Raw genomic sequence first — 20,446 nt, 5'->3', positions numbered from 1 at the left:
AAGTTTTCGTCGACGAGAGAATGCGCTCTCTGTCATTCACTGCAGTGAGTAGTGAGTTATATTTTTTTTATTCTATTTCAGTAACTCTGTTTCCTAAATTGTATCCATTTATGCTTGGCGGGTTCGCACTCAATGCGAGCTCCGGTTATTAACAATATTAGAGATGAAACTTTATCACTAAGTCTATTTATTTTTCAAAAGAAATAGATGGAAAATTCAGACTGCTACTAAAATATCCACGGGAATAATTAAGAAAGAGTATTGTATGGATCCATAAATAATTTAGCCCCCTCTAAAAGTGACACTCGATATAAGCTATGCCAAAGCTCTGGTACAGAATTATTGAAATCTAAATGTATTTTCATTACTTCGTGATTTCTATGAAGTGCCCATGAAATATTGTTCTAAGATTGTTTATGTCTCATAATTTGAAATTTTTTTAATACTCAAGTTTAAAATGTCAATAATTGGCGTCATAGTGTATATTATTCATTTATATACATAGTTTGGTCAGAGATATGATTGAAACTTGAGTGGAGCAGAAGCTACACGAGCAGCCTGCGTCAATCAAAGGCTGAGACACGCGCATCGTCTTTAGTGGCTATGGCTTCCATCGTCAATACTGGAGACTGACTAGGACTGCTTCTTTAATCTTGTTCATCATGTTCCTCGTTTGCATCCCATTCAATCTCTCTATCTCTCAGGTCTTTCATTCAGTCTTTATTCAAGTGCTGTTCTTCCATTATAAACATTTTTCCTCTCGCTAGTTTACATCCTTATAGATCTTTCATTAGTGATTAGTATTTTTATAAATCTTTCATTAGTGTCTTACATCGTTCCTACTTTCTCTTCTCTTTAGCCCTCTGCTTGGTTTGTTTTTCAAGCTCGTCATCCATTTTCCTTCTTTTCTCTTGCTGTTCTTCTATTCTATATCTCATTCGAACAGCAAAAGATATAGATTATCCTGGCCTCTAGATTATCCATGGCCTATAGAAATAGATATCCTGGCCCATATCTCTACTCCTCAGGTGCTCATTCGTCCTCAATATCAAACTCTCTCGTCTTCCTTTCACCCTCTTTACTCAACTTTCCTGCAGTTTTCTCGCTCTTTATTTTCAACACCTTCGCTTCTATTTTGTCCTCTATATCCAACTCTTTCGCTGTTCCTTCAACCTAGCTGTATGTAAATTCTTTCCTCCTGCATATACAGTTTTTTTTTCATTCACCTCGATAATAATTTACTCGTACATGTTTTCTTAGGCTATTCATGCACTCATTTACTGTCATAAATTCATCTGAAATAATCACAAAACACAATCCATATTCAAAAAGAATTATGTTGTTTCATTTCTTTGGTTCTAGAAGATGTTTCATAACTTTTACCTGAATTCTTCAACCCAATTTGGTCTAAATATGGAACAGTCATATAGTTTCGGAACGAGTTCAACATTGTCAGATAAGTCTCTCATTTTCTATTTTTTCCCCGGTTATTTATTTATACTTTATTCAACCAAACACAGCTCTTACCGCAATTTTTGTCCCCTTTTCGGAAATATTTGTGATTTTGGTGGTTGCGGGTCATTTGAAGTTATCGGTGGTGAGCTATGGGTGCCATTGCCGCGCGGTAAGCCGGACTAATGTTGCGTCGTACGTGCTTCTCGGCTACGTTGTGGGTGGTTGCTCAGGACGTCTGCTATTGCCCCACTCACGTTCTTACTAGCCCTTCTTTTTGGTCTCTTTTACTCTTTAGAATTGTTATTTCCTGTCCTATGCTCAAGGTTTTCTGTGTGGAAAAATTATTATCAGGACGTCTGCCATTGCCCCACTCACGTTCTTACTAGCGCGTCTTTTGGGTCTCATTTGGCCTTTAGATTTTTATTTCCTGTTCTATGCTCAAGGTTTTCTGTGTATTGCCCCACTCACGTTCTTGCTAGCGCGTCTTTTGGGTCTCATTTGGCCTTTAGAATTTTATTTTCTGCTCTATGTTCAAGGTTTTCTGTGTGGAAAAATGATTTTACTTACGTTGAATTACTTTACATTCTTACTAGCGCGTCTTTTGGGTCTCTTTTACTCTTTAAATTTTTATTTCTTGTTCTATTTTCAAGGTTTTCTGTGTGGAAAAATTATTATCAGGACTTCTGCCATTGCCCCACTCACGTTCTTACTAGCGCGTCTTTTGGGTCTCTTTTAGTCGTCAGATCTTTATTTCCTGTTCTATGCTCAAGGTTTTCTGTGAGGAAAAATGACTTTACCTACGTTGAATTACTTTATGTTATGTAAAGTAATTCAACTTAATTACATAATACGTTTACTTTACTTAATGAGTTACTTAATAATTCTTCAAATTAAGTTATTTATAGTTCTTTTCATCTTCAAGTAATTTATTTATGATTGGGCCATCATACCACATATTTTTTAAATAAATTTTGAGGGCTAATTCGAAGTGAACAATAATATTCGGATATGTTTTCTGCTAATGGAAATTTTTTCACTAATTTACAATCGCTAAAAATAGCATTTCATCTCATCTTGTTTTTTTTTCTATTTCTCCGGTTTGGCTCTTGAGCTCACTAACTGGCTGGGAATAGTTAAACTATTCATTGACTCGAAAAATGGAAATCCAACCTTGCTCTTCTTTTACTCTTCATTTTGAATCCTATATAAAGTTCTGATATGATCTAATTAGATTATTAATTGCCCGTTGAATGGACGTTATCGTGTTGTCAGTGTCACTTTATTTATACGATATATGATAATATATCATATAAATATATAATTATACTATTATGATTTATATGATTTATATATGATTTATTTGCTCGTATTTGCATCGGTCCCAGAAACGTACGCCGCATTCATCGTTCTATTCTAAGTCTAGACGATCTGCATCGGTAAATTTCTTTCAAATCTTTTGATTTCTTCGTCGCTTTATTCATAATTTGGATTTAAAGATATCACATACGAAAACATCTACTGGCGTGATAATTTTTAATTATTCTATCTCGTAAGCCACAAGAAGTTTTCTTCATCTTTATATAAAGGAAGTAATATTATTTAGATCGGATATATTTTATCAAATACTAAGCGACTTTTCCGTCACCAAACTACAATGAGGCATCAATGCGAATATACTAATCCTCTTTTCTGATCTTTAAAAGTCAAATAGCAAACAGTAAAGCATACATTTCGAATTATGAACCTCGTGTGACCCAATGCTACCTCACCAAACCTTGGATTTTATCCGTTGTGTTACTTAGTATCCTTAGTATCCTTAGTATCCCTAGTATCCTTAGTATCCTTAGTATCCTTAGTATCCTTAGTATCCTTAGTATCCTTAGTATCCTTAGTATCCTTAGTATTTGTTTGGGACATAGCAGTCCCAGGCCACGATGGATCGCCGCCTCTGATTATCGTTATACACATCTCATTTGGGCCACCTGATGCACGATGCTGTTGCTTGCTTCTCGCCGCTGGTAGTGTTGCAGGGGAGGTCGATCTGGGATTGTGCTCAGGAACACGTCATAGTTATTAGCTGAACTCACTCGATGCATTTAAACTTGTCGCCATAAAAATAGGCACATTCAACAAATGCGACTGTAGAAATCCGACTTCTGTATATACCAGATACAATGAAAAATTGCTGAATCTTACTGACTTGCTTCAATCGGTGACAGTTGACCTACTTTTCTACGCACTTGATTCAAATCTTTCCTCATAGGATCCCTTGAATGAGAGTCAATTGGACGCGCTGAACTGAGTTCGTTAATAAGAGTAGGTAATTAACATTCAGAATGATTTTATTTAACACATGCTTGGTCAGATGCTAGTACTCATTTCATTTATTTCTCGGAAACCGTACGAGTTGCCCTGAAGGCCAAAACATTAACATATGTTTGTCTCTATAGCTGTATATCGGCTTCTGTATACGTAACTTTCTTTATCATTTTCAAGCAATTTATGCGCAAAATATATTCGGTACTTCATATGAAATTCTCGAGTAATATTTTCGAATTATATTATATAGTCATATAGACATATATTCGAAATCCAACATGTAGGAATTGTAAAGTTTAATCCAAGGAGCAACAAAAAAAAATTTTTCTATGTAAAAGGCATTGTATCTTCCAATTTATTACCACAAATTTCCATTGAAACTTTCTTGGGGTCCCAGTTGGGCTCGAAATGACGCATTACGACCTCACTTCGCACTATGCATAATAAGGCCTATATTAAGTCGTTCTTTAGAGGTGTGAGTGGACGCAATTTAGGTGCTTACGCTCGGGTGACATAAGAGTGCAGTTGGCGTCCCTCATGAGCTTAAGCGGATCACCAGAGTGCTAGGCAGTGTTGCCAATCACACGAGAAGTGCGCTATATAGCATCAGTGTTGCCACACGTATGAGGCGTGATGTGTACTGCAGTGTTGCCAATCACACGAGAAGTGCACTATACAGTATCAGTGTTGCTACACGTACGATCGGGTGATGTGTGCTGCAGTGTTGCCAATCACACGAGAAGTGCACTATTCAGCATCAGTGTTGCCACACGTACGATGAGTGATATGTGTAGCAGTGTTGCCAATCACAGGAGAAGGGCATTGTACAGTATCAGTGTTGCCACACGTACGAGGAGTGATATGTGTAGCAGTGTTGCCAATCACACGAGAAGGGCGCTGTACAGTATCAGTTTTGCCACAATTACGAGGAGTGATGTGTGCTGCAGTGTTGCCAATCACATGAGAAGGGTGCTATATAACATCAGCGCAGGAGTTTAATTCGAGTTATAACAACTCGATGCATGAGTTTAATTCTCAATAAAGTAAGGAAAGTGTGGTACTAAGGTGATTTCTTGTTATTTAATCGAAAGAGCGAGGTTTATGTTTGCTCTGAGGTGCACTACGAATAGTAGTATTTGCGGGTAATGATTTTTTAGAAGAGTAAAATAATTCATTCTTGATGTTCTATGTCTCACCTTCATGTGTCGGCTTTATGCTAGCAAATTCGTACGCTACTAAATGTTTCAAAGCTTACGTAAAAAAATGTGTCATTAGGTTCAACTCGCATGGTATATGGCGCGAGTCAAATTAATTTATTTTTTCTTATATCCTTAACCCAAGGTTAAATCTCAATTTTCCCAAAAAAATCCTGAGAACTCGTAACATTAAATAATAAATAACCGTTGGTTAAAATATACCAAAAAATTAATTAATAAACAATCTCAACCAGGTGGCGGAGAAGACGGGGTCGTATTGAATAATAAATAATCGGTGTTAAAATAAACTTAAATAATTAATTAATAAACAATCTCAACCAGGTAGCGGAGGGGACGGGGGCGTATTAAATAAAAAATAATCAAACTTAAAAATTAATTAACAAACAATCTCAACCAGGTGGCGGAGGGGACGGGGGCGTATTGAATAATAAATAATCGGTGTTAAAATAAACTGAAAAAAAATTAATTAATAAACAATCTCAACCAGGTGGCGGCGGGGACGGAGGCGTATTGAATAATAAATAATCGGTGTTAAAATCAACTTAAAAATTAATTAATAAACAATCTCAACCAGGTGGCGGAGATACAGGGCGGAGATTTTACAACCATAGAATAAGGGTTTTTAACTTTTTAAAACTTAAAATCTTCATTTTCTCAAAAAATCCCGAGAACTCGTAACATTAATAAATAAATAACCGTGTTCTCAACCAGGTGGCGGAGGGGGAGGAGGCGTGGCGTTCCCAGGGTTCGGCAGCGGTTGTGGCGCGGGAGGCTCGGCAGCGGCTGCCGCTGGCGTGTACCTCAAGACGCCCGCGCCGTACGGCATGAACGGCCTCGGCCTCGGCATGGGGGTCGAGAGCCTCCACCCGGGCATGGGCTACCCGCCCCCCTCTGATTATTTATACAGTGAGTATAAATATTCCTACAGGAGTGAGTATACGCGGATTTTTCCATACTTTTGTTGTTGTTTTAATGTTGATTGTATAGTTCGTAGTTTTGATGTTAATGCCAGCTAGCAATGTTGAGAATTTTTTGGCGGAAATGCTGTTGCCATTTAACTAACGATGAATTGTGCAGCCTGAATATCCACCCTTGATTTTCACAGGTTTTTGTGTTTTTATTAGTGGTTTCATTTTTATTTCTAACGTTTATTTTTCTAGCTATCTATAAAAATCATTTTCCTTAATAAAGCAATGGCCGATGGCCGGTGGTCCATGACTTGTAATAATTGTGATGAGCAGATAACCGCACGGCTTAATTAGCTGCTTGCGTTTAACCCGTGGCCTGTAAATAACATTATACTGCACATTGCACAATGCCGTTGCATGCTGATTAATGTAAGTCCCACAATATTAATTGTTGTTATAAATAATGATGCTTTTGGCTTGTAAATAACTCCATACTGAACAATGCCGTTGCATGCTGATTAATGTAAGCCTCACATTATTATTTGTTATTACAAAGAATGATGTTTTTAATTATTTCAACAGTTGAACTAAACAGTTAATGGGATCACAGTTGACAAGACCAAGCCATGTTTTAAACTTTTTGGAGCGGCAAATAATGACGTCATGCATATGTTTTGCACTGACAACCTGATATAAACGGCGAGCTTAATATTCCAACCGAGCTTAGTACACTTCGAAACCGTCATAGATGGCGTTTAACACGCGTCGCGCGCCTTGTATTAAACAGGCGTCGATCGCCCTGTATTAAACAGGTATTGCGAGCCCTGTATTAAACAGGCATCGCGAGCCCTGTATTAAACAGGCATCGCTCGCCCTGTATTAAACAGGTATCGCGCGCCATGTGTTAAACAGGCATCGCACTAGCCAGACTCGAGCCACTGTTTGGCTGTGGCGCAAAGTGGCACAGCGATGCGGCATCGGCACGTGGCGCTCAACTTACGGAACGCGCGCCACGCGACCGACGATCGGCAATTAGGCGTCGCGCAGGAATTGATTCCCGACGGCCGCTGCCGGCAACGCTGCCGCTCCGGCCACACATGCTGGTGCTGGTCGCTCTATTGTTCCCGACCTTAGGCAACTTTTGAGAGTAACTCATGCAACTTTATTTGAGTAAATTGTGACTACAGCTTATTATCAGGTGGAATTTTAAAAAATCGCCCAAATAAATTCGTGCATTGCATTATGTATCTATATTGGTTCTTGTTTTGATATCAATTTACGAAACTTTGGTACCTACAAAAAAAAATATTTTTATATTTTTCATCGGGAAAAATTTGCAAAGTTTAGTGCACGAGAGATTACATGCATATTTGCGAAATACGCGGTTGTGTTGTAGTGTATTGCGTGACAATCTATACAGTCATGAAAGGTATCCGGTTTTCTTATCCGCTGTCATGCATCCTCATTCAAAATACATGAATACGTTCATTCTCTGATATGTTTCTGACACAGACTTCTAACATATCCCGCATTCTATATATTTTCCTCGCCTAATAACTTATCACGCCGGTAATTAAAGCTTTTCTTATTTATAATTCGAAAAAACTCACCATCGCACAAATGCCGTTCTTACTTTAATTCACCCTCTGTGATATTTTGAGTCCAATTAACAACTTTTCCGACATTTTTCTGTGTCAATATTTTTATTAGAGATTAGTCAATCAAGCTCTCAGGTTTTCGTTCCCATTGCAAGGCTCGTTGCTCGTCGATACTTTCTGTGTAGCTTTGAAAATCCTGAAAATTTTACACACACGATTTTTGAAATGAACCTTCCTTGAAAAGTCTGAAGAGTTGAGGTTCGAGTGAATTATAGGCCACTTGAAACATAACAGGCAACCGGAGAAGCCTCAACGCCCTCCGTTGGAACTATTAGGCAGCTTAACAGGAGGGGAGTCGGTCTGTTTGCAAGGGTTCCTCTGTTAACATTCCCTCGACAATTTAATGGCACGAGTGCGACTACAAATCCTTTCGCTTCTGGAGCGTTACGAAGAGTCAACAATTTTTGCACGAGTTTTCTAATGCCGTTGCAAATTATCTGTTTCGAAAAATATTTCATTTTAACTGTCTAAATTTGCTTCTTTGAGTTAATAATCGGTCAGTAAGGCTTGTTTGTTAATTGTGGCTTTTGCTGACAGTTTGAGAGAATATTATTCACAATATACACCCATTGTACAATCACTTATCTCTAAAGTGGGTACCAGAGGGCAAAATTAATAGCACGTGAAAGGATTTCCACAAAATTAAGGTTAATCAAAAAGATTGCAAAAACATCGAACTTTACCCATTCTTTCTTATGAAATGAATCTTCATGAAAGCTCTCAAATCTGGCTATTCTGCATCTAACCCCCTACCACCTGACATGAGTAACCGGAGCAATATTGTCACAAGCCTACTTTCCAAAACGCATACGCTGCTAGTGAGTGCAAAATGACTTGCCCTTATGGTTGCCGCCACGTACGACAACTTTAAAATGTTCTCTGTTGCGTACAATGTCCCTCACGTTGCACACTCAATAGGTTTACGTCACATGACTCCTCACAGCCCTCTGTATATGTACCCTCACTGCCATCCCTCTACTCGATCGGCTTGATCCTGAGCACTTCTCGCTCGAGCTTTCAGAAGACTTTTGTGGTGATTTCTTTGACTCGCTCAGCAAGTCTCTCTCTCGAAGTGAGGATGACGAGGGGAACGGACTCGTTCTCTATAAGAACGTTTCTTCTCAATAGATTTTTGTCGAAGCGATCGACGAGCAAAAAGAATTCCGCAAAGACCACTTCAATGGGGCTCCAGCCTGACAGAATTTTTGATCGCTCCCTGCTGCAACGTCGCTGATTTTACCTCAAGTTTTGCGTTTGGCGATCGGGGAGGCTTATTTTTCAACTCCTGAGAAAGCCTTTTACGCACCGAACTTATACAGTTATTGAGACCAGTTTTATTGATGCCCTCGAGAGATCCAGCCACAAAAGAGCGATGTCTATATGAAATTTGAAATATGTAAGCCTCAGTTGCCCAACACTTTTCATCGAAATAGTATTTGATGCTCTGGTCTTTATTTACGCGTGTACTTTTAAACATTTGTTAAAAGTTTTCGATAACTTAAAAATGAGAATGATATTGAAGGTTACCAATCACGACAATTTTATTTTGGTAATATTTAGTTTTTCAAGTAACATGAACAGAAATCAGAATCATTGAAACTTATTTATTATTTATACAATGCTGATGAATGATTTTGCGCATTAATGTTCATTTCACTCTGAAACAGTGTCGCGTGTTTTGAGCCTATATTAAATATTTCAGTTTTGTTGTATATTCGTATTAATGGGACTGCTAGAGTCCATGGTAACCGACACACGTCATTTCACAATTTAAATTATTCGCTGATATTTGCAGCCAAATTGCAATGACTTTAATTTTTTACCCTATATTTGCAGCCATTCGGCAATGTCAGTCGATTCGTCCGCGCGACTCATGCATTCACTGCAGGTCGACAAGAGCCTGCAAATCCTGACATAAATGAGATAATCAAGCCTTAATGACGGCCGGTTTGTCAGTAAATGCCATGCATTAAAAAGAAGCAACCTCGCCTCAGCTTAGACCTGCTGAAGCTGTCACAAGCTTTCGTTAAGAGGATATAACCAATTAGTGATGAAAGAAAGGCGTCGCGGCCACTGTCGGTGCCACACCAATTAAAATGAGTGCTTTGCACGCGTGCGTCATGCAGCGATCGCTCAATTGCAAAATGTTTTAAGCATGAATATTTGCAACGGGTGTCAGTGAAATTATTTCACTGACGCAAACCTTTCGATTCCGGTTTGAAATAACAAATCGTAATTTTAATATACAATCTGATGAGAAAGTTATGTGAGATTATTTTATTCCTTGATGATTTCTGAATTTGATGTCTTAAGTGGCGAAAGATAAATGATGGCTCCATATAAATTAGAGGCATGTGATTTTTTTCGAAAATAAACTGATATTTAATGATAACGAATGTGCAAAAACAGTTATAATGAAGTGAGAACTCGATCATAACATTTTGTACATGAATCACATATGTACTGTTCTTCTCGGAAGTTTTATCACAATTTGAAAGACTTTAGTGGTAGAAGAATACTTCGCTTCTACGTTAGAAAACTTTTTCCAGCTGGAACGCAGGAAAATCCTATTGAAAAGCTAATTTCATAATTAATTGAAACCTTCTGTAAGCCACAGGCTGTTTGATAAAATTTAATTCACGTCTTCCAATTAATGTCTGTGCTTGGACCTCTCGATGATGGCTGGTCGCTAATGAGAGGATCGGTCGGGGGATTAAATAAAAATAAAGACTGCATACACCGCAGACGTCAGCGCGCGTGGACTACATACGCGACACGCGCGGGCACCGGAAGTCAGATCTGCATGACGACCGTTGAAACAAACAAATTTTCTTATCGATTTGTGCATTGTACTTTTTATCTATTTATTACAATGCGTTCGTTTTATAATTAATAGTGATATTTGAATCTGCATTTGGACCGCAAGAGCCCATCGACATATTTCAATTCATTTGAATACATACTTGACCATGTAAAAATTCCTGATCATGTTTCTATTTCACATCTAGACACAGCAAATTCAATCTGACGGGAAACTATCAAAGATTCAAAATAAATGTTCTCTGATTTTTGTGCGATTTCCAAATCTTCTGTTAGGAAGTATCAGCTCGATCGAACTGCGAATAAACACGTAGCTTTTTCACTCATTTTTAAAAAATAACTTTGTTTTTAATATAGAATCATTATTTGAACTTTCTTTCATCATCCCGATTCACTGAAATTCAATGCTTGTCAATTTCTAAATTTTCTACTTCAAAACCACTATCGTAGCGGCAAAAGACATCGCAATGAAGCCAAGTCATGGCGCTGACACTGGGGTAGGAAGTTTGACTTCAACACTCACGTGCCTGAGATTTGCCGCTACATCCCGTCAGCAAATATTGGGCGACGTCTTTTTAAAAGACTTGATAGCCTGCAGTTGGGGCGGCGGTATATGGACTGCCGGTCGATCGTTGGTCGTGTTTAATATTTGACGACATCTTGATTACGAAACTCCTCTGGTTACTTAAATAAAAATATATTTATGATTCTCGCTGTAAATTGCTTTGAAGGAGTAGGGAATAGATTGTGCAATTAAATTTTTACGCGCTTATTCCTCATGATGAGAAAATTATGTACACTTTTAAATTTAAGCCTCGAAAGCAAAAACACGTTTAATTGAAACAATAATATTACTGGAAGATTTATGCCTAGGCATAAATCTTATCATATTATCAGAAAATTCCAATGTAAATTTATTATGAGCAGAAATTGCATGTTGTACTTATACATGTAATCTGTATCAGAGTTACAAAATGGTGTAATGCTATTATTTAGTATTTTTGTTTAACTGACTTGACACAATTTCATGACTCTAAGTCTATAATTAACTCATTAATCGCTTCATATTTACGGTTATTTTTCATTGGGTTGAATCAGCGTTTAAATGTTTTATTGCAGTAATTGAATGACGTGGCCTCTTGTATTGTGGGTCCATAAAATTAGTTTTCAATAATATATATAGTCTCGACTTTCGGCTGCATTTGCAACTTATATGATAAGTCTTGCCTAAATGCGATTATCGCCGTACGACGATATTGTTTAAATTTTACTATTGTTTGAATTTTCAATATTGTTTGAATTTTGTTTTATTTTTATTTATCAATATTGTTTGACTTTTTATTGAATAGAATTTTCATTCTATTTCGTATATTACGAGAAGTTGCATTTATTTTTGTTCAAGACGAAGGTGCTACCTCCACCTCGACAGATTTTCCTTTTAAAATTATCTCTGGCGAAGCACAAATGCTTTTAAATTACCATCCATAATTGACCATGAATGTCAATTTGTCATTATTTTCTACTTTATTTGTTTACTCATGTAAGTGAGTGGAGCTAACCGATAAATGAAGAAAATCTAAATTATATTAAAGCATGCGAATTTTTATGTGAACCGCATGATTGGTTGTGCACGTGTTTTTATAATATATGTAATTTGTTATGATTATAGTAATACTGTGACTACGCTTCTTTCCAGCGCGTGATTTCATTTGAATGCTGTCATATTACCCTAGATCTTGCATGTTTGTTATTTGAATGATATCCAAATTTAAATTCCCAGAATTATCCTTTCATCCATTTGGTTCTGTTACGTCTTGAATTTAAGCTATAGCGTTATCAGCTCAAGCTTTCACCAACGTCTTCGACAATAGTATTTTTCAAAACAAATAATTGCGAAATCAAATTTATATTAGCGGCCGATTTGGACTTATAAATTGCAATGTAACACAAATATTGAAATTTCTTCAGAATCTGAAACAGAAATGTTGATTTATCTTTAACGATCGACCTTTAATTTTTAATTTGTATTAAAACTTGTAATGTCATCCTAAATATTGAATGCTTCTTTCAAATCTAAATTACAAATCTCTATCATATGATGCAGACAAAATACTTATTATTAGTCTCTTGCCTGATACAGAATTTTTAGAATAACAGTGTATGTAATTATTAACTATAATTAGCAGACAAAATACCTACTTATAATTAGTCTATTATCTGATACAGAAATTTTAGCATAACAGTGTATGTAATTATTAATCATATAATAACAAGTATAATTAACATCTCGGTGCACACCGCCGACAGCAGCCACCCCCGGTCGCAAGCAGCGAATCTCGATCACAATGCAGACAAAATACTTATTATTAGTCTACTGGCTGATACATAATTTTTAGAATAACAGTGTATGTAATTATTAATTATAATAACAACTATAATTAACACCGCGGTGCACACCACCGACAGCAGCCACCCCAGGCCGCAAGCAGCGTCGGGAGCGCACGACGTACACGCGCGCGCAGCTCGACATCCTCGAGACGCTCTTCGGCAAGACGCGCTACCCGGACATCTTCATGAGGGAGGAGGTCGCTATCAAGATCAACTTGCCAGAGAGCAGAATACAGGTGAAGTCTATCACCCATCCACTATATTAATGGTTTGTAGTTAACCATTATTGGTGTAATGTTCACTATTAATGGTTTGCAGTTAACTGTTAATGGCTTATAGTTAAATATTAATGGTTTACAGTTAACTGTTAATGGTTTGCAGTTCACTATTAATGATTTGCATTTCATTATTTCATTATTAATGGTTTGCAGTTAAGTATTAATGGTTTATAGTTAAATATTAATGGTTGACAGTTAACTATTAATGTTTTATAGTTAAATATTAATGGTTTACAGTTAACTGTTAATGGTTTGCAGTTCACTATTAATGGTTTTTAAAAGTTAATACTGAAGGCGCCTTCTCCTCACGTCCTCTGGTTGGGTACTGGTTTCGTTATCACACCAGCGCAGTATATTTAACATCGACCTATTACAACGTTCCTGAATTTCTCATCTGAATGGAGAAAAGAACAATTAAAAATACAACAATTTTTAGAGCTAGGACAAAATTGCACCTTCTTCACCTCTTCTATAATATGGAAGAACAACTTCTCTCAGAGATCTTGTCCGTAACTATTATTAAATTTAAATCGTTCCCTAAATTTAGTTATTAAATTACAAAATGCAAGTGCAGGATTCGTAATTTTACACAATATTGCACTTCAAATATCTCTGCTTTGGTGTGCTTCTCAATTGTGTCCCTGAGAAAATTACTTGTTGTACTACATGGCCACATATTGCAATATGTATGTACTTTTTATTTAATGTATCTTGTAATTTGAAAATTAATGTTTGTTGCATTCAAAACGTCGTTAATAAACTAAAACTATCTAGTGAAATATGTCTTTCTTTATACCAACGTGATCTGAAGAATTGTTCCTCTCTCTAATAATTCAAATAAACGAATACTCTGGTCATTAATCGCCCGTGTATATATAAACAATTAAGCCAATTCTGCCATCTAATACTAATATATCTGTACATAAATATATACATGCATTATATTATTTAACCATATACTTATAGTATAATATGGCTATAATGATGGTCCAGTATAGCTCCTAGTAGGATAACTGAGCGTCAGGAGTCCGTGTTAAATAAAATAAAACAATTCTCACGTCGCCCCTGACGCCGTCCAACAACCCTAGGGACGCGTCGCCCCCGTCGCCCCCGCCGTCCGTCAGTTCAGGGTCGTCCCTATCCCTGCCCCCCTCGACCCCCTACAACCCCATCTGGTCCCCTGACGCCGTCCAACAACCCTAGGGACGCGTCGCCCCCATCGCCCCCACCGTCCGTCAGTTCAGGGTCATCCCTATCCCTGCCCCCCTCGACCCCCTACAACTCCATCTGGTCCCCCGCCGGTATCCCCCACCAGGCGTCCTCATTACCCGCCATGGGGGACCTCATGGGGGGCGGGGGTCTCGAGAGGGGGGGTTATGGGGGAGCCTGCTACCAGGGGTACGGCGCCCACTCCTACTACTCCAACATGGACTACTTGGCACCCATGACTCACTCTCAGGTAATAGTGGGTCACCAGGACTTGGCACCCATGACTCACTCTCAGGTAATAGTGGGTCACCATGCAGTACTTGGCACCCATGACTCACTCTCAGGTAATAGTGGGTCACCATGCAGTACTTGGCACCCATGACTCACTCTCAGGTAATAGTGGGTCACCAGTGAACTGTACTGGTGATGGTTCAATGACAGACGAGTAATGATAATTTAGACGATGATATAATTGTAGACGAGATGATTCTCTAGTAAGGTGTAATAAGGTGTAATATAAAATAATAATAATAATCAATAATAATACAATTAGAGAACATAATTACCCAAGGAAGTTTAATGTAGGGTCAACGTTTTAATTTTGTTATTTGACGTTAAATTTTAATATGAATGCATAATGTATAATTGTTTTCTTGATTTTTCTTCAAAATTTCGTGAATATGACCGGCTGACTTTCAAATAGCTGTCCCGTGCATTATTTCTTCGCTTTTATTTCTTGATAAAGAAGGTCTGTCTTATATAAATTAGAGTATTCATCCTATAAGCCAATTTATTAATTGTTATTTTTAAGAGCATCCGTGTTTCATTCAACAGATGAGTTCAATGAACTCGTTGAACCCAATGAGCTCTGTTCACCACCAGCACCTGGGCGCTCATCACCACTCCGCCTCGTCGGGGCTGAGTTCATCACCGTTAGGTTCATCCTTGGGTTCATCACCATTGAGTTCATCACACCACTTGGTGTCATCACTAAGTTCATCATCACTCAACAGCGGAGCTTCGCTCAACAGCCACACTCACTCTGGAGGAGCTCTGACTCACCACTCATCCTTGAGTCACCCATCCCTGAGTCACCCGTCCTTGAGTCACCCATCCTTGACTCACTCATCGGCTCTGAATCAGGCGAGTCCTAGGAGTCCTTCAGGGGCGCCGGCGTCTCTCACGCCGCTGCCGCAGGACTGCCTCGAGTCCTACGACGATAAGGCGGCGTCCGCCGCTGCGGCCTGGAAGAACTACCAAGGATTCCAGAACTTGTGAAGGAGCGACACGCGACGACCACACAGCTACCAGGCCTGGCTTGGTACCATGTAAATGATCTGTTGCCGCCATGTGAGAAACTGGATCGGTTTGCCGCCATGTGAGGAACAATATCAACGGACGGCATGTGAGAAAAATGATCGGTTGCCGCCATGTGAGGAATAGAATCAGTCGCCGCCATGTGAGGAATAGGATCAATGGACGCCACGTGAAGAACAAGATCGGTCGTCGCCATGTGAGGAACAGGATCAGTCGCCGCCGTGTGAGGAACAAGATAAACGGCTGCCATGTCAGGAACGGTATCGGTTGTCGCCATGTGAGAAACAGTTTTGGTGGCCATCGGAATACCACTTTTCACATTTGAACACATTTAAATTTGTTGAAATATCTTATAAAATTCACATAGCATGAAGAGGAGTTCAGATTAATTTTGTATTGAAAATCTCGAAGTGCAAGATCCCTCTGCCATGTGACCAACAACGAAAAGTACTGGAATAACTTTCAATTAATGCAATATTTCTTATTAGTCTGATAATTATAAAAATATACTTTATTAAACAAGTCGTGAGATATTCATTTGAAGCCAGTAACGATATGAGTGAAGAATGTTTCATTCAGAAATATAGCGAAGAAATCATCGCTGTGAAGTCAACGAGCTTTAGTTGAATTGCTCGAGCAAAAAATATTCAAAATATTCAGGCGCTGTTGATAGCCGAGTACGATAAACGAAAAAAAAAAACTATTTATGGTGGAAAACACAAAGTTTTTTTATGGACAAGTCGAAAGCAAGTCTCAGCATGACTATTGGTCTGAGAAATTGAAATTGGAATGGCCAATTTTCGATCCTACGTCATGAAATTTACGATTTTATGAAATGAATTTAAACTCTTCAACTTTAATATCTTTATGACTTGAGATGATGTTATTGTCATGAGGTTTGATAGTTTCTGGTACATCACTCCCATACACTTACGTGTCATAAATTTTACGTGTCAAATCCGTATTTAAAATATTTTTGATTTTTCAATTAATAGGAAACTCTTGCTCAACTTTCGGAACGGAAGAAAATCCTTAAATTTTTTAGTTAAGAAAATCTTTTAGTTTCTTTTAGGGGACAAAAAATTTAAACGAAAAACTTGTCTGCGGAGAAACTTTCATGAACTATTGAAACTAAAATTCAGGTCGATTGAATGATCGTCTTGTTGCACAGAATGTCTTTTTTCTTGAACTTTGAAAGTGCTTTGACGCTTAATTGTACTACAAATGTCGTCTCTACATATAATAGCATAGAATGGATCTTCGTCCAGGTTTTGACCTATTCTAATTACCGTGTTGAATCTCGATTCTGAAGCCCATATGGGTGCGTGGCTGTCATTTTGTATGATATTTCAATAAAAAAAATCATTAATGATACGTGTGCGCCACGACAAAGTGTGTTTGGAGGAAGAGATTCCGAATGAACCAAGCTTTAATTTATTTTCCTATAATGAAAATGCCGTTAAAATTTGTCTCCGCTATCCATCGTTCGGTGCGGTATAAATATTGCTTCTAATTTGCGCGAAACTTTAGTTCTTTAATAAATTTTTCGAAAAACGAGACAGTAATCCTCTTTATCAGGAATATATTTACCACTCATTTAAATACTAGATTGAATTCAACGCATTCAACAAAATGCGGGAATCATTACAAGAAGCCATAAAAACGTGTGCTTGCCATGTATGTAAACTCCATGTAAATAATACACTCCAGGTTATGTATAATTATGTATGTATAAAGTACACCCTCTGTACGGGGCTTTCTTTTGAAACTTTCATGTGCGCAATATTACATGTACGCCGAGGATTAAGATCGCAAGCACGCCAATTATAAATATTTCTAGAGGAAAGTTAATGGTAAATATGTATGTTGAGTATGTCGAATCAATAATGAAAATTGTACATACTAGCGATGAGAACAGTCCGTGTATTGTCAGGGACCCAGGATGTTTTCTGAATATTTCCAGGTATTCAATTTTCTTACGGAAATTTCTTAAAATTTCTGCATCAAAAATTCCTTGCCAATATCATGTACGTATACTATTTTCAAAAAAATTACATTCGCTTTTTCTTTAGACGTCACATTGCCAGATCTTATATTGGCCAAAATTTAAAAAAATTAATGCTGCAATATACGCATATTGAGCCTTACTTTTAACAATTTAGATTCTGAATGTTTGTTTAATTATTTTTCTTTAATTAATGTTCATTTGTATATTATAGTATACAGTATGAAATATTCATTGTTTGAGTAAGCATTAGAACCAAATGAATGAAGAGTGTTTTGGCTCTGGATTAGAGCCAAATGAATGGTGTTTGGCTCTGAATTAGAGCCAAATGAATGAATAATGTTTGGCTCTGAATTACGTAGAGCCAAATGAATGAATGGTGTTTGGCTGTGAATTAGGTAGAGCCAAATGAATGAATAGTGTTTGGCTCTGAATAACGTAGAGCCAAATGAATGAATGGTGTTTGGCTCTGAATTACATAGCGCCAAATGAATGAATGGTGTTTGGCTCTGAATTACGTAGAGCCAAATGAATGAATAGTGTTTGGCTCTGAATAACGTAGAGCCAAATGAATGAATGGTGTTTGGCTCTGAATTAAGTAGAGCCAAATGAATGAATAGTGTTTGGCTCTGAATTACGTAGAGCCAAATGAATGAATGGAGTTTGGCTCTGAATTAGAGCCAAATGAATGAATAGTGTTTGGCTCTGAATTACGTAGAGCCAAATGAATGAATGGTGTTTGGCTCTGAATTAGAGCCAAATGAATGAATTGTGTTTGGCTCTGAATTACGTAGAGCGAAATGAATGAATGGTGTTTGGCTCTGAATTACGTAGAGCCAAATGAATGAATAGTGTTTTGGCTCTGAATTACGTAGAGCCAAATGAATGAATGGTGTTTGGCTGTGAATTAGAGACAAATGAATGAATAGTGTTTGGCTCTGAATTACGTAGAGACAAATGAATGAATGGTGTTTGGCTCTGAATTAGAGCCAAATGAATGAATGGTGTTTGGCTCTGAATTACGTAGAGCCAAATGGTTGAACATATTTTTTGGCTCTGAATTAGAGCCAAACACTATTCATGTTTTGCAAAAAGTTGCACCAGTTGACAATCGCCACGAATATTTCGTGCGATTCTTTCAAGTTATAAAAATTTGTACATGAAATTTTCTTAATATGAGTCACGTGACGACATTAAAGGCTTTACGGGCGTTAATTTTGCACTGACTGTTAAGGTTTCCACTCAAATCATTTTCAGGTGTTAAAATCTAATTTACATTTCTTCAATCTAATATAATGTTTTTAATACCAACAAATGCTGTGTACACTCATTAACTTGTAAAATATGAACAAATAATCTTCTTCACATTGAGATTATATTTTAGTCAGACGAAGCAGAACTGCAACTGAAATTAAGCGATCATTTCTAAATTAATTGCCCCGAGTTGGGATCCAGAGAAGCTAGTGTTTAATTATGGAACAAATTAATAAATGTATTAATTGACTGTATTAATTTATGGTTGAAAGTATTTGTTAGTAATTTATTGATTTGTTATCTCTATGTTCAATTTAAACCAGCTTTCACACTGGAAAATCTTGAAGTTGGTTTTATTAAAACGACGTGTTTGATGGTTATCATACATGAATGAGGTGCGAGGTTCGTATTGCTTGTAATCAGCCATGAATGATTTAATTCAATCATGTTTCTGCATCAGTCGTGCTGACAGAGGCAGCAATGCGTGCATGTACATCTTCTGTAAACTCTGTACAATCTTGCGTGCGCAATAAAAATGTTCATGTTTTCTCGCTTAGTTTTCTTTCAAGTCGAATCCTTGTAATTACTGGCGTAGTTATCGCTGCATTGTAGCTACAATTTTCATGCCATTCAATGCTTCGTTTCCAAATGCAACCAAGTCTCTTAAACCACACAGTTTGGTATTAAGAAAAATACATGATTTAATTCTTTTTTTAATGCTTAGCCAAACTGGAGATATTTTTAAGAATTCTATTAATTCAGACGTCTTTAGATGGTAGAAAAGGCATAAGAAATGTCAAGAAGTCAATGACCGCTTTATTTATTCAGGAAAGCGAGTAATAAACACCTGGTGATGAGTGAAACATGCAGCGAGCTGACAATACACCGAATGTCTGCAACACACAGAAATACATTTGCAGAACACAGCGTTGTGTCTTTCAAACACAGAACTTTCTTATCAAACACACGATTTACTTCACCGTGCACATGATTCGGTTGATGCAAGCTTGATTAAAGACCAGAGAAGTGAGAGAACAATTCTCATTATTGACTTGGGTTTTCTTTTTATTTCTTTTCAATATTTTTTTTAATTGAAAAAAAAAATTAGAAAATGTTATTCACCTAAAAAACATGAATTTAAATAATAAAAAGCACTCTCTGGACTATAATTAAGCTTACCAAAAGGAAGAACTACTGCCGAACTATACCATTACATATATGTACATGTTCACCGTAAACTCAGGGCATCTTGGAACTACTTCACGTTCCAGGAAAATGGTTTGCACAAATTTCACTAGACTTGTGTATGATGTTCCGCAGAGGAACTGTTCTGTACAAATATAGTAAATTGTAATGCTTTAATTAATGTTGCGATGAACATCAACCTTCATTTTTCGTAAATCATTCCTCGGACACGAATATTTTGTTCTCAGACAAACAAAAAATTAAATCTAATGAGATAAGAATATTTCGCTGATATTCATGATCAGGAATATTCACAATATCTACTAAGGCAAATAGTCAAAGACTGAGCAAAGAATATATACATATTACATCCACAACTAATAGATTGCAATCGCTATGTTTGTATCAATTTCAGGGCAACCTAGAAGCAACG

The 20,446-nt window shown here is 37.3% G+C and overlaps 1 protein-coding gene across 1 annotated transcript in view; it reads left to right on the top strand.

The window, feature by feature from the left end:
- The window catches only part of LOC108674566 (homeobox protein OTX2), a 42,747-nt gene extending 26,492 nt beyond the window's left edge, over positions 1-16,255 (top strand). Inside the window, exons 3-7 of the mRNA XM_047881128.1 lie at positions 5,703-5,921; positions 12,844-13,001; positions 13,197-13,200; positions 14,132-14,502; positions 15,087-16,255. Of these exons, the coding sequence (XP_047737084.1) occupies positions 5,703-5,921; positions 12,844-13,001; positions 13,197-13,200; positions 14,132-14,502; positions 15,087-15,530 (1,196 nt within the window). The 3' untranslated portion in view covers positions 15,531-16,255. The remainder of the gene's footprint in view (positions 1-5,702; positions 5,922-12,843; positions 13,002-13,196; positions 13,201-14,131; positions 14,503-15,086) is intronic.
- The last annotated feature ends 4,191 nt before the right edge of the window (positions 16,256-20,446 follow it).

This window comes from Hyalella azteca, unplaced genomic scaffold (assembly GCF_000764305.2).
Source record: "Hyalella azteca isolate HAZT.00-mixed unplaced genomic scaffold, Hazt_2.0.2 contig7125, whole genome shotgun sequence".
Lineage (NCBI taxonomy): Eukaryota > Metazoa > Arthropoda > Malacostraca > Amphipoda > Hyalellidae > Hyalella > Hyalella azteca.
Note: the sequence above shows the minus strand (reverse complement) of the source record. Positions and strands in the feature narration are given on the sequence as shown.